This window comes from Lacerta agilis, chromosome 12 (genome assembly GCF_009819535.1).
Source record: "Lacerta agilis isolate rLacAgi1 chromosome 12, rLacAgi1.pri, whole genome shotgun sequence".
NCBI classification, from domain to species: domain Eukaryota; kingdom Metazoa; phylum Chordata; class Lepidosauria; order Squamata; family Lacertidae; genus Lacerta; species Lacerta agilis.
Window position 1 is genome coordinate 386,394 of NC_046323.1, and position 13,849 is coordinate 400,242.

Sequence of the window (13,849 nt, forward strand, 5' to 3'; positions counted from 1 at the left end):
TATCTTTTCCCATGAACGTTCCTCTTCTGACTACGAAGGTACTCAACGTTTTTTGATTATCTTTTATACCTTTCAGAAACCTTCTACAACCTGGACATAGCCTTAACTCATACCATAATATTTTCCTCCTCCAGGGTCACTCAAAGGCGGCTACAGACTTTATACCATTATTGATGTTTTGTAAATACTTTCTATATCTCTCCCATTTTAACACAAAAGCTTGTCTATTATTCCCTCTCAGACTGTTAGTCAACTGAGCCATCTCTGCATATTCCTGGAATTTGTTTTGCCATTCCTTTATATTCGGAGCATTTTCTCCTTTCCAATTCTGCACTATTAATGTTCGTGCAGCGGCTGTTGTATATTAAAAATATATTTTAGTTTTATGTGGAGCATATTTCCATTGCTTTCCCCACATTGCCAACAATTATTGGAAATATTTTTATACATTTTGGAAAGCCTTGATGGGGTTAAGTACCACCTGTACTGCATCTTTCATATGTTTTCTTTAATGTTATAACATGCAGTGAACCTCATCGTTGATTTCCAAAGTTTTTCCCATTGGCATAGCATTATAGGGTGGCCGATGTCTTGCGCCCATCTTATCATTACTTCCTTAACTTCCTCCTCCTTGAGTGGAAAGTCAAGGAGGATTTGGTACATTTTAGAAATTATTTTAGTATTATTATTTAATATTTCTGTTTCTAATTTAGACGGTTCTTTCCCAAATCCGCTTTCCTTATCTTGTCTAAACGTTCTGTGCAATTGATGATGATCAAGCCAGCCTGAAAGATGATCTTTAACTTATTCATACTTCCTAAGTGTTAGTTGGTTATTTTCCTCTATCAGTAAAGAGTTATATGTTAGCCAGTCCCGCCTTCACCTCCTCCGGAGAAATCCACTTAGGGGTTTCTGTCTGACTTTTAGAAGACATCTGAAAGCAGCCCTGTTTAGGGAAGTTTTTGATGTTTGATCTTTTATTGTGTTTTTAATATTCTGTTGGGAGCCGCCCAGAGTGGCTGGGGAAACCCAGCCAGATGGGCAGGGTATAAATACTAAGGTTGTTGTAGTTGAAGAAAACTGCCCTACCAGAAAAGTTAACCAACAAACTTAAAATAGCACGAGGACAAGCAGAGAAGGATGGATATCTTCACCAGGGTGTGGCTTTTCATTCTCAGATATATAGCACAACAAGAAAATGACCTCCCCCTACCCCCAAAAAACCTAGGGTTGCCATATTTAAAGAGATAAAAATACAGAAACAAAAAGTTGTTGGCAATCGCCTGATAGGCCACCACCGCTGCTGAGCCCGAGGCTGTAGAAGAAGAAGAGTTTGGATTTGATATCCCGCTTTTCACTACCCGAAGGAGTCTCCAAGCGGCTCACATTCTCCTTTTCCTTCCTCCCCCACAACAAACACTCTGTGAGGTGAGTGGGGCTGAGAGACTTCAAAGAAGTGTGACTAGCCCAAGGTCACCCAGCAGCTGCATGTGGAGGAGCGGAGACGCGAACCCGGTTCACCAGATTACGAGTCTACCGCTCTTAACCACTACACCACACTGGCTCTCAGAGCCAGAGCCACTGCCCCCCCCCTCATTTAACCCAAAGCCACTTACCAGAGCCACTGGCCCCCCCATTTAACCCAAAATCCAGGACATTTGCTTTAACATGTAAAATCCCCCCTCCCCGATGGGCATTTAGTACCCCCAAAAAGGACATGTCCAGGAATTCCCAGAAGTATGTCAATCCTACCCCCAAAAAGCATACTCTGACCCAACACACTCACAAACTACACTGCAACCTACCGAACACAACGAATCGAGAGAGAGGGGGGGGGGACCTACTTATGTGGCGCTGACACAAAAATCCTGCACAAACACCATACAATAGAATGAAATATCACTCTCCTTCGTCCTCTTTTCCCCAACCACACAATGCCTATGACAAGAGTGTTTCACACCAAATGTAAACAAACTGTGAAAATGACTCTGGCAACTGAAAATGGAGACGCTGTATGCACTTTTCCTTGTTTATTTGGTTATTTTGTAATACAAGAAATCTTTCATTAAAAACTTTTTATATAAAAAAAGCTCACTCTGCTGTTTTTCGGTTTTGCCACAGAGGAGGGCATTAAGGACAGCATCAGAAAAACTCAGGAACCGTTCCTCTTTTTCTACAAATGTTGTGTACAACACTCCTGGAACTCGAGTGAATCGATACATTGGCCGTTTAATAGAGGCCCGGCAAACTGAGTCGGAGATGGCAGACCTACATTTTTTCACCCTGAGGTACAAACAGATTGAGCGCGAGCAAAAAGTAAGTGAGGCTTTTACTAAGTTTATCAGTCAAATAAAAAGAGAAACTACCACTTGCTTGCTTTCTTTCCCCATTCAAGGTTTCATTTTCCTATATTTTTAATGAAGTATTGGCTTCCGTTTTCATGGAGCCTTTGTCAATATATTGGCCCAGGTCCCCTTCCCTCCTCGTTCGCGTGCAAAGGGAGGAAGTGTGCAGCTTGCATGAAGGAAGGAACCCAAGATTCCCATTATGTCTAAATGCAGGAAATGGTAATTTGTTCCTTTCAAACACTGAAAATCAGAAGGCACTCCTCTTCCTGCAGGTTACCTGGAACCTATTAGCTGGTTTTGCTTTTTTCCTCCTGAGTAGTGATGCTTTCCCCCCTTGTGTTCAGGTCGGTTTTATTTTTAGTATTTTATTGTATTGTATAAAGCTTTGTACTTTTTTAAAAAATAGAAAAGTGTTTTGTAAATAAATGGCAGTAGTAATTATAAATGAGTGCCTTGTGCTAGAGCAGCTGGTTTTGGGGTGCCGCCTCCTCCCTCGTTCTCTTTGATTCAGCATAGCTGTCAACTTTCCCTTATTCCAGCGCCGTTTCCCAATGCAAGAAAAAGGTAGGTTGACAGCTATGGATACAGCACAGAAGGGCCCTTGCGCAGATGTGCATGTGTGCAATGGTAGAGGCCTGCCATGAAAGCTTAAAGCCCACCACCACTACACGGGAGAGGGATTGAAGAAAAGGAAATACGAATTGGCGCCGCCCTGTAGATTGACCAATCATGGCTAGGAGCAGCTAGGAACTAGGTGGAGTCATCAATCTTATAAAGAGCGTGGACTTGCACACACTGGCCAGTTTCCGTTTTGACTTGGAAATGTTCATTGTGGGGATCTCAGAAGTACGTAAAGGCAAGATGCAGGTGAGGGAGTGCTTTCCTGCAATGGCATCCACCTGAGAGATCGTGGGACTATGCTGAGGCTGAAAAAAGGACTGATTGTAATACCTCCAAGCCTCAGAATGAGGCCCCTCCAATCTTTCCCGGTTCCATTTGAGCTGGGGAAGGAGGCCCAGACCCACCACTCTAGCAGTGTTTGGTGTGTCCCCAAGGCCAGCATGCTTCCTCCCCAGCTCCAAATTTTGAAGGGAGGTGGGGAGGGAGCTCATGTTGGATTTGCAAGCACCCTGGCTACTTTTCCTGACCATACACTGACTTTGAAAACTCAGAAAGAAATGATGTGGTCAACAGGGGCAAATCTGGTGAGCCCACTTAGATTACTGTTGTGCATGCTGTATTTCTGTCTTTAGAACCAGGAGGTGTGATGGATATGGGTCAATAACTGTATTTACGCCTCTCTTCCCCACCTCATTCACAGTATCACCAGCTTCAAGATGAATATTTCACCAGTGCTGTCGTCTTGTCATTGATTCTAGCTGCCTTATTTGGCCTTGTCTACCTTTTAATAATCCCACAGTAAGTGCTTTCTCAGTGTTTTAAATTAAATGCCAAGTAGAATTATTATTATTTTGTCAAATTGGAGTGTCTTGGGCAAATTTTGGATTCATTAGAAAACTTTATTTCTTACATTCTACCCCCCCCCCAAAAAAAAAAATAAAGCAGGAGAGCAGGTTCAGAACTGGATTTCCCTCCCTCACCCTAGTAGCCCAGCTCCACCAGGACTAGAAGCCATGGATCGTCTTGCCCCAACCTGCACTGGTCTAAGAGCCTCTCCGAGCTCTGTCTATCAGTGGCCCCCACGACATCCCACACTAGCGAATCCCATAGTTTCACTTTGTGATTAAAGAAGAATTACTTTCTTTTGTCTGTCTTCATTGGATGGCCCCTGGTTGTAGTATTATGAGGGAGGGAGAAAAACCTATCTCTACCTGCTTTCCTAACACCATGCAGAGTTTATACACTTCTGTTGTGTGTCCCCCTCCCCCCTCATTTTTTCCCCTAAACTAAAAAAAATCCCAAATGTATCTTTCATCACAAGCTGGTTGTTCCAGATCCTGGTCTTTTTGCTAGGAACTGCAACTCCTAGATGTATTTATTATGCAGTGCTACAATTCAGCTGAAAGCATTTGACAGCAGAGAAAGGAAAACTGAAAGCACCAGCACTGATAAATCTACAGTGGACTCAGCCACGCTGGAGTTTAAAGTCACTTTGAAGCTGCTTGTGTCTCTGATATTATCTATTGCTGCTGCTGCTGCTGCTGCTGCTGCTGCTGCTGCTGCTGCTACAACAGCACCCACACAACGTGTTCCTCATCCAAGTGGCAGCCCACACTTTCTCCCTGCTTAGTTTGGATAATTTTCCTGATGCATAAATAATCCAATAAGGGAAGAGAATCCAGTACCAAATAGCATGTTGCCTGGCTGTGGATGCAACGAAGATGCATTGTGTGGAGACAGTTTTTCATGTGTGGTGATGTTTTGCTGTGTGTTGTTTATTGCCACTTGCTTGTTTCAGTTTTGCTTCCACCAGCCTAAGGAAAAGGATACAACCTGCCTTTATTCACTGGTCGATGCAAAAGACACATTTGGGTATTTTTAAAATAGGGCTTTTCCACAGAGCTGCTCTTGCACAAACAGCTGTATTAAAAGTAAAATTTGCCCTTGCAGGTACAGGGGGCAGGAAGGGGGAAAGGGATGAAAGGAACTGACAGCTTTCCATGTGAGTGACTCCAAATCCTTGTGAGGATTGGAGAAGCAAATTTTAATGGTTTTTAAAAATAAAAATAAAAGGTGTGTGCACACTGGTAGGCTAATAACCTCAGATTTACACGATTTATGGTGGTCAGGAAGTAAGAAAGGAGGAGACAACATACAGTACAAATGCATCTCACCCAGCACCACCCACATGGACAGGTAACATGGACAGATTGATTTCAGAGTCATATGATTTAAAGCACTTTTCTGTGGATGAAGGTGGGAAAAGGCACATACAGAAAGAATGAGCCACAGGCATATTAATGCCCTAGGGTGTACATAGCCTGTGTCTCTTGCTTGCACAAGAAGGGAAAATGCTTGATAGTTAACCAGAATCCTTCTGCCAAGTTCCAGTGAGGAGGTGGTGATTTTCTGCATGTTCAATGACTCGGCTTCTACGTGTTCCTCCTAGGAGTACCATCGTGCTTGTCCTTTTGGTGTTCTGCATATGCTTCCTAGTGGCATGTATCATGTACCTGCATGTCACCCGAGTACAAGTAAGTGATCTCAAATGCTGTGGCCTCTTGATTCTCGCAAGAGACTTACTAAGCATTGCATACGTGTTCATTTCATATCTCTGTCACGCAGGAACCTGTTTAATTTTAATAGTGTACAGCGCCTAACATAGTGCAAGGCTTATATAAGTAATGTTTCACATTTCTCCAAAGCAGAAGGAGGCTCCAGAGGCAACCTTTATAGCAGGTCAGGGGAACCTTTGGCTTTCCGGATGTTGCTGAACTACAACTCCCATCACCCCTGATCATTGGCCATGTTTGCTCGATCTGATGGGAATTGTAGTTCAGCAACATCCGGAAAGCCAAATGTTCACCTGACCTGCTATAAAGGTTGCCTCTGGAGCTTCCTTCTGCTTTGGAGAATGTGGCATCCCTTTTATGGCATCTTTTGCAGCAAGATTGGGTGGGCAAAGCCACAACTGCAGTCCCTCTTCACCCCAGCCCCATGCATGCATGCACACATGCAGACAACCTCCACCCACTGACACCACCTTCCCTGCTCCCCCTCCCCCCTTTAAACTTCCCTTCCCAACACCATCAGGATCACCAGGGAGCACTTTAGCCAGTAGTGCTGACTGATCCTGGTGCAGCCAGGTGTGGGATCTCATCCCGCCTGGAGACTGAAACCTGGCAGGGGCAGGGCAGGGCAGGCCAACCTGGAGAGTTCAGTTCAGTCCTGGGGGTCTGGCAGTCCTAATGTTCACATACTTGCAAACACGTTTCATGCATTCACCCTTTACAGTTTTACTGCATACTTACCGGTAAGTTAGTTGGTTTGTTTTTTAATCACAGTCATGAGGCTTTCCCCCAGACTCCTTTTCCAAGTGGGAGAATGAATTGCTAATGCTTAGCCTGTCAAACTTAGTATGAATAGGAGTCTGCTGAAATAAGAATTGTTTTTTTTACTATTTTATAAATAACATACCTACCTTGTTTTTGAATTAACAGAGACTCTATTGTTTTTGTCTTTCAGTGTTTTCCAGGGTGCCTGACAATACAAATTCGAACGATTTTATGTGTTTTTATTGTAATATTAATTTATTCAGTGGCACAAGGCTGTGTGGTGAGTGTATAGGAATGGTTGCCTAATTCATGGAGAGACCTGCCGTCCCCTCAGTTTGCTCTGATTTAAGTCATTGAGATCATTTCCATTAGCATGCTAACCCCCCCCCCAATATATAATTGCCTTATCATATAAACAGCTGACTATAATTGATGTTTCTTTTTGAAACTGAAAACCTATATTCTTCTAAGTCCAAGAAAGGTACATCATTCTACATTTTATTTCTCACTTTGGCTTTTGCTGCTAAGAACCAGTTTATATATGCAGCAAAAATCTGGTTGTAATGTTTTTCCTGGACTGTGTCATTTCACATGGAAGTGGGCACTGCAAGCTTTTGAATGCTTCGCCATGGAAGAAGATTCCCTACAAGCAGAAAACTAGCATGATGCCTTGCTGTTTTTCCGAATGTTAGGAGCTTATTTCATGGGAAGCACATAAGCATGCAACTCTGCAGCCTGAAATAGCACAGTCAAACGTCTCCACATTATCCTGCATTTTATTCTGCCCTGAGACCTTATGATGAAGGGTGGTGTATCAATCAATCAGTTGATTTTGCTGCATGTTACTGACCTTGAGTCATAAATACTGGGGATTCTGTCTCTATGGTGGGTATTACAAGTGATCACTGAAATGATGGAAGGTTGTTTTTTTTTTTGGTTTGGTTGCTTCACAAACATAGAGCAGAGGTTTAAATTAACTGGTTTATTGCATGTGAAAGACATGGGTGCCACACGCACACACACACACACACACACACGCCTGTTTATAAATGTGTGCAAATGCCAGTACAATGGGGCAGCAAGCTTGTACACAATACTTCTTTTCATTTACTGCTTAATGTGTTTACCTGCTGCTTTATAGGAAAAAAATCTTTTCCATGTAGAATATGATCAAAGTTAGAAGTAAGGTTCTGTTTTCTCTGCCCGCTTGTTTGTATTATCCAGTAGTACACTAAATGTGTTAATTAGTACAGTCTTACCTCTGAAGTCGAATGGAATCCATTCCAGAAGTCAATTTGACTTTCAAAACATTCGGAAGCACCGTCGGATGTTCAGGTTCCAAAGAACATTCGCAAACCGGAACACTCACTTCCGGGTTTGTGGCGTTTGGGAGCCAAAGCATTAGACTTGCAAGGTGTTTGACTTCTGAGGCACGACTGTACTTTTAAAATGTTTTCTGGCCCTGGAATTACTCACAAAATGACATTTAATTACCTTTCTAGGCTGCCTCTTATTTTACCCATACATTATTTGTTGTTAAGATAAAACAAGCCCAAAATTCTTTGATTTGCAATACTAGTACCTAGTAATACTGCTTGGCAGAAAGTTGGACTGGATGGCCCTTGTGGTCTCTTCCAACTCTATGATTCTATGATTCTATGAGTACCATTTACAGTGGTGGGTTTGAGCTGCTGAAACAAAGATGAATCTCTCTTTTTTTGAAATCATTTTTATTTGATTTTACAAATACAAGGTTATAAAAATCCAAATTTAAATCCATATACAGAGATTCCTCCGAACCTCACAACCTCCTCCCACCCACTCCATGGAGTCCCATTTTGAACATTCACAGCTGCATATTTTCCCATACTCTAACTTTTATATCAATCCATATTGTCCATGGTATTTGTTAAATTACAAGTGAAATCAAAATCCTGCCAATGTTTCCATCTGCTTACAGTGGTCTCTTAAATAACTTATAATTTTTTCTCATTCTTTTATAAAGTTTTTGTCCTCTTGGTTTCTGAGTTTTCCAGTCAGTTTTGCCATTTCGGCATAGTCCATCAGCTTGGTTTGCCATTCCTCTCTGGTAGGGACCTTTCTTCTTTCCATCTCTGGGCTAGTAACATCTGGGCAGCTGTTGTTCCATACATAAAAAAGTCTTTTCTGCTCCTTTGGAATGTTGGCACCTATAATTCCTAATAAAAAAGCTTCTGGTTTTGTTTTTTTTAACAAAGGTTATTTTAAACATTTTTTTTCATTTCATTATATATCATCTCCCAGACAGCTTTTATTACCTTACAAGTCCACCACATATGATAAAAGGTACCTTCTTTTGCTTTACATTTCCAGCAGATATTTATACTTATCCTATACATTTTTGCTAACTTACTAGGAGTCAGTACATCATTTTCATATAAATTTCTTTCCGTGTACAGCATGCCATAAATTTCAAATCTGTTTTCCATAACCTTTCCCAATCTACCATCTGAATATTGTGTCCCAAATATTTTGCCCAGTGTATCATTACTGACTTGACCTTTTGTATGCCATTCTAAGAGCAAACATTTTTGACAACAATTTAACACTACTATCTAACAGATCTTTTTGAAATCTTGGTATCTCACAACTAATACCACAACTAAGAGCCAGTGTGGTGTAGTGGTTAAGAGTGGTAGACTCGTAATCTGGGGAACCGGGTTCGCATCTCCACTCCTCCACATGCAGCTGCTGGGTGACCTTGGGCTCGTCACACTTCTCTGAAGTCTCTCAGCCCCACTCACCTCACAGAGTGTTTGTTGTGGGGGAGGAAGGAAAGAAGAATGTTAGCCGCTTTGAGACTCCTCCGGGTAGTGATAAAGTGGGATATCAAATCCAAACTCTTCTTCTTATCTGTCTTAAAAATATCATTTAGTTGGTGAAACTGTAATTAATTCGTTAATAAATCCCTTATCTCCTCATACTCCTTTAGCTTCACCTGGTGTTCTACTTTGATTAACAGCTCTTTATATGTCTGCCAGTTACTTCTCATATTCAAAACAAAATAAAATTTAAAAAATCCTTCCAGTAGCACCTTAGAGACCAACTAGGTTTGTTCTTGGTATGAGCTTTCGTGTGCATGCACACTTCTTCAGATATGCACAAGAACAAACTTAGTTGGTCTCTAAGGTGCTACTAGAAGGAATTTTGTATTTTATTTTGTTTTGACTATGGCAGACCAACACAGCTACCTACCTGTAACTACTTCTCATATTCAGTTTTTTTTCTGAGATATTGCTTCTAAAGGGGAAAACCACCAATGTGTTTTTTCTTCTAATAAGTTTTTATTTTTCCCATACCATAAAAATTGATTTTCTTATTAACTGATTCTGAAAACCTTTGTGTACCTTTGCTTTTCCATACCATAAGTATGCATACCATCCAAATCTATTATCATGTCCTTCTAAATCTAAAATATATGTATTTTTCAATGTTATCCAATCCAGCAAATGCAGGACGCCTTACAGTACAATTTTAAATCTGGCAGACTGAAACTTCCTCTCTCTTTAGCGTCAGTTAGCAATTTATATTTTATCCTTGGTTTCTTCCCCTGCCAGATGAATCTAGAAATACTGTATTTTTTGCTCCATAAGATGCACCTCTTCCCTCCTAAAAAGGAAGGGAAAATGTCTGTGTGTCCTATGGAGAGAAGGCTCTCCCTCCAATTGCTCTACATGGAGCCGGGAAGGAGGGGTCCGCCCCTACTTCCCAGCGCGCTGTACAGCGATCACAGGGAGAGCCGGTAAAACGCTGTGTGCAGCTCTTGCTTTGCTCACAGCTTTCCCCCCACAGTGCACGCCGGGCCCGTGCTCGCTCCCCCCGCTCCCCTCTCCCAGCCTCTCCCTCCCTGACCCCACACCCCAGTCTTCCCTCCGTGAAAGTATGGTAGTATTTATTACTACTTGGGAGGAGAAGGTGGCAGCAGCAAGATGAACATTTGGGGGCGTCCCACAGGCACCCCATGCAAGACCCTCCCTCCGCCACTGGTCTTGCCGGGACAGTAGTGCCTTCCTTTGCAGAAGTGTGAAATTTGAAGAGTGGCTGTGGTTTGGTCCTTGTGTTGTGTAGGTTTGACTTTAAATAGGGATTGAATCAGATTTCTCCCTCATTCCTCCCTCATATGAAAGCTCCCAGAGCTCTCTGCAATGAGCAAAAAAGAAGAAAGTCCCACTTCTTTTGGCTTTATTAAAATAATTGTGTAGGTCCAAACCATACAGTCCTTAGATCTAAGGGACTCAATGGGGGAAGCTCATATATTTCCTTTGCCTGCCTCCCCCCCTTACTAGGGGATAAAGTCTCTCCTCATTTGTTAATGACAGTGATTGTCAGGGCACACCACAGTGTTGCTCATGAGTAACGACAGAGTCCTCTTACACTAAAGATTACTTTATTGTACATAACTATTTACAGTGCAGAGCTAACTAAAAACATGACTGCTCAGTCACTTGCAGAATCCGGAAGTGCCCCTCTCCTGTTTCCCGCCCAGCACCAAAGCCTCGGCACCCTGAAGCGACGTCTTCTGTGTCCTCTGACCCCCCGATGCTGCGCTGGCGCCGGAAGCTGCAACTCCCCCTCTGATCACCTCTGGCAGGCATTGCTGGGTCTCTGCCCAGCATCCCTGACCCTTGACTCCTCCTCCTCTTCTTCGGGAGAGAGCTCTGGCGATGGGCTTTGAGAGGAGTCAGATGACAGCATTGGCTGGGGCTCCCTGTACCTGAGCAAGACCTTCTCTCGAGGTTTCCTACCCTGATCCTCCCCACTAGCAGGGTCACCTTCCCCGCTCTCCCCGCGAGGAGTACTCCCGCCTGGGCTCTCCTCAGGAGTAGGACCTCCCCCCAGGCTCTCCTCGTGAGAAGGCAAATCCCTGGCAGTGATGGTGGTTCTTAATGCCACCGTTTACTGCTGTTCACTTTACATTGTTGAAATATTATTCTGATATACTGGTAGTTTATTAAATAGTTTAGTTAGTACAACATTTGATTCAGAATATTTTTTCTTGTTTTCCTCCTCTAAAAACTATGTGCGTCTTACGGTCCAGTGTGCCTTATGGAGCGAAAAATATGGTACCTTTTTGCCATTCCTTGAAGTGCCCTGCACTGCCAATCACCGGTATTGACTAAAATAAAAATATAATTCTTGGCAATACATTCATTTTTATCACTGATATTCTTGCCCCAAAAGATAAATTCATCCTACCCCATATCTCTAAATTTCTCTTTATTTCTTTCCAAGTATTTATGTAATTGTCTTTAAATATATTGATATTCTTAGCTGTCAGCCATACTCCCAGGTATTTAATTTTTTATCTGTGCATATGTCTGTAACTTGTTGTAAGTGCTTTTTATATTGCTCTGTCACATTTTTCACCAAGATCTTAGTTTTATTTTTATTTAATTTAAAACCTGCTACCTGTCCAAATTCCTGGATGTCATGGCCAGCGGGCTTCTCCTCCTCATGTAAACACTACAGAGCCTTCTTGGCATTTTTATGGCTTTTATTTACAAGCGGCCATTAAATAGTAGTCATCATTCGTCAGAATCAGTTAGCTGCGATCTCTGCTGAGGTCTGCTATGCCCCCAGCATCCCAGCAAATGCCAGGCCCTTGAGCTTTGTATTTCAGCTCTTCATTTCTCGGAACGCCTCGCGAGAGCTGGCCGGTATGCCCTTCCGGAATCTGAACTGGAACTTAACCCTTGCCTCTCCGGCAAACTCCCAGACTCGGTACTCCCTCCTGCCTGTCTTTCAGTAGTTCTTTCCACAGCTACCTCCTCCCTTCCTTCTTTCAGCTCATCTCCTTGTTGATCCCCCTCAACTTCTTCCCCTCTCTCTGCGACACCTAACAACTCAGGCTCATCTCCTTGCCTTCCCACTCCACTGTCTCCCCCTCCCTCTGGGAGACCTAATATCTCCAAGTTCTCTCTGACACTGGATTCTCTCCAAAACCTTCAGTAAACTATTCTTGGGATCTTCTACAATAATCACAAGGTCATCTGCAAAAGCTTTTAATTTGCATGCTTTACTTCCTACCGTTATTCCTTTAATTGTCTCATCCGCTCATATTTTTCTCACCAGGGTTTCTAACACTAAAATAAATAATAATGGTGACAGGGGGCACCCCTGCCTTGTTCCCTTCATTATTTTACATTTTTCCATAATCCAATTGTTCACAATCAGCATGGCCTGTTGGTCTGAATAAATTGTCTTGATACCTCTCTACCAAAAGCCTCCCCAAAATTCATCATTTCTACTGTTATCAAAGGCCTTTTCTGCATCTATAAACATTAAAGACGCTTGTTTCTCATTCCTGACCTCCTGATATTTTATAATATCAATTATATTTCTTGTATTATCCTTCATCTGGTGGCCTGGTAAGAAATCAGCCTGATCCTGATGAATTAAGTCCATTAAAAACCTCTTCTTTCGGTTAGCAAGCATGTTAGCAAATAATTTATAGTCATTATTTAATAAAGAAATTAGCCTATAATCTTGACTAAAAGTGGGTTGGCATCTTGCTTTGGAATCAATGTAATATATGCCTCTTTCCAAGTCTCTGGTACTTTCCCAGTCTTTAAGATCTCATTTATTACCTCTTTAAGTGATTGTACCAGTAAGTCCTGCAATTTTTTAAATAATACTTTGCTGAAGTCCATCTGGCCCTGGCAATTTACCTATTTTAGCTTCTTTAATCGCATCTTGCACCTCCTGCATCGATATTGGCACTTTTTTAAAAAAACAACAACCATTTTTTATTTTGGAAAATTTGGTAATTTATTTTGTTTTAAATATTTTTGAATTTTCTCTTTGTTTTCAGAGCCGGCTTAGCACAGTTCTGTATAATATCTTACAAATTGCCTTCGTATGTCTTTTGGGTATCTATTACTTTCTCTTCTACATTTAATTTATTAATTAAATTTATGCCCTGTTTTTTCCTTATCTGCCATGCCAGTAATTTACCTGGCTTATTGGCATATTCGAATTTTTTCTGTTTCGTCCTTTTTATTTTCCACTCTATTTCTTGATTTATCATTGAATATTGTGTTTGTAACATCTTTATTTTTTTATTGACTCATTCTCTGGTTTTTAAACCAACTCTTTCTCTTTTTTAATCAGTTCTTCCATCACTTCTTTCCTTTTTCCTTCTCTATTTTTTTCTGGTAGGCATTTTGTTAGATAAAGAATCCTCTCATTACAGCTTTACTGGCATCTGAAACCACCTTTATATCTGTTTCTTGATTTAAATTTAATTCAAAATAATCCCTCAGGGCTTTTTGTTTTCCCCCCCGTAAGATATTTTGGTTATCTAAAAGCTCCATCTAAACAGGGTATTTTCTCTCTCCTTTTAATTCTAATATTATTGAATTATGATCCGAAAGTGTTCTTGGTCTGTATCAATAATTCTCTTGAGACCCATACCGAGTCGATTCTTCCACTGGACTGATGTTGTTCTGGAAAAAATGTATATTCCCTATCCAGTGGGTGTTTAAATCTCCAAATAACTCCAAATAT

General features: G+C 41.6%; 1 protein-coding gene across 5 annotated transcripts in view; it reads left to right on the forward strand.

Moving 5' to 3' along the window:
• Nucleotides 1-13,849, forward strand: part of ADCY1 (adenylate cyclase 1) — a 185,276-nt gene that overhangs the window by 136,207 nt on the left and 35,220 nt on the right. For all 5 annotated transcript variants that reach the window (XR_004427643.1, XR_004427644.1, XR_004427645.1 and 2 more), the window contains exons 9-12: nt 2,122-2,316; nt 3,670-3,767; nt 5,419-5,503; nt 6,495-6,584. Coding sequence is in view for 2 of the 5 variants with exons in the window: in XM_033165091.1 (XP_033020982.1) it covers nt 2,122-2,316; nt 3,670-3,767; nt 5,419-5,503; nt 6,495-6,584 (468 nt within the window). In the remaining 3 variants the exon portion in view is untranslated. The remainder of the gene's footprint in view (nt 1-2,121; nt 2,317-3,669; nt 3,768-5,418; nt 5,504-6,494; nt 6,585-13,849) is intronic.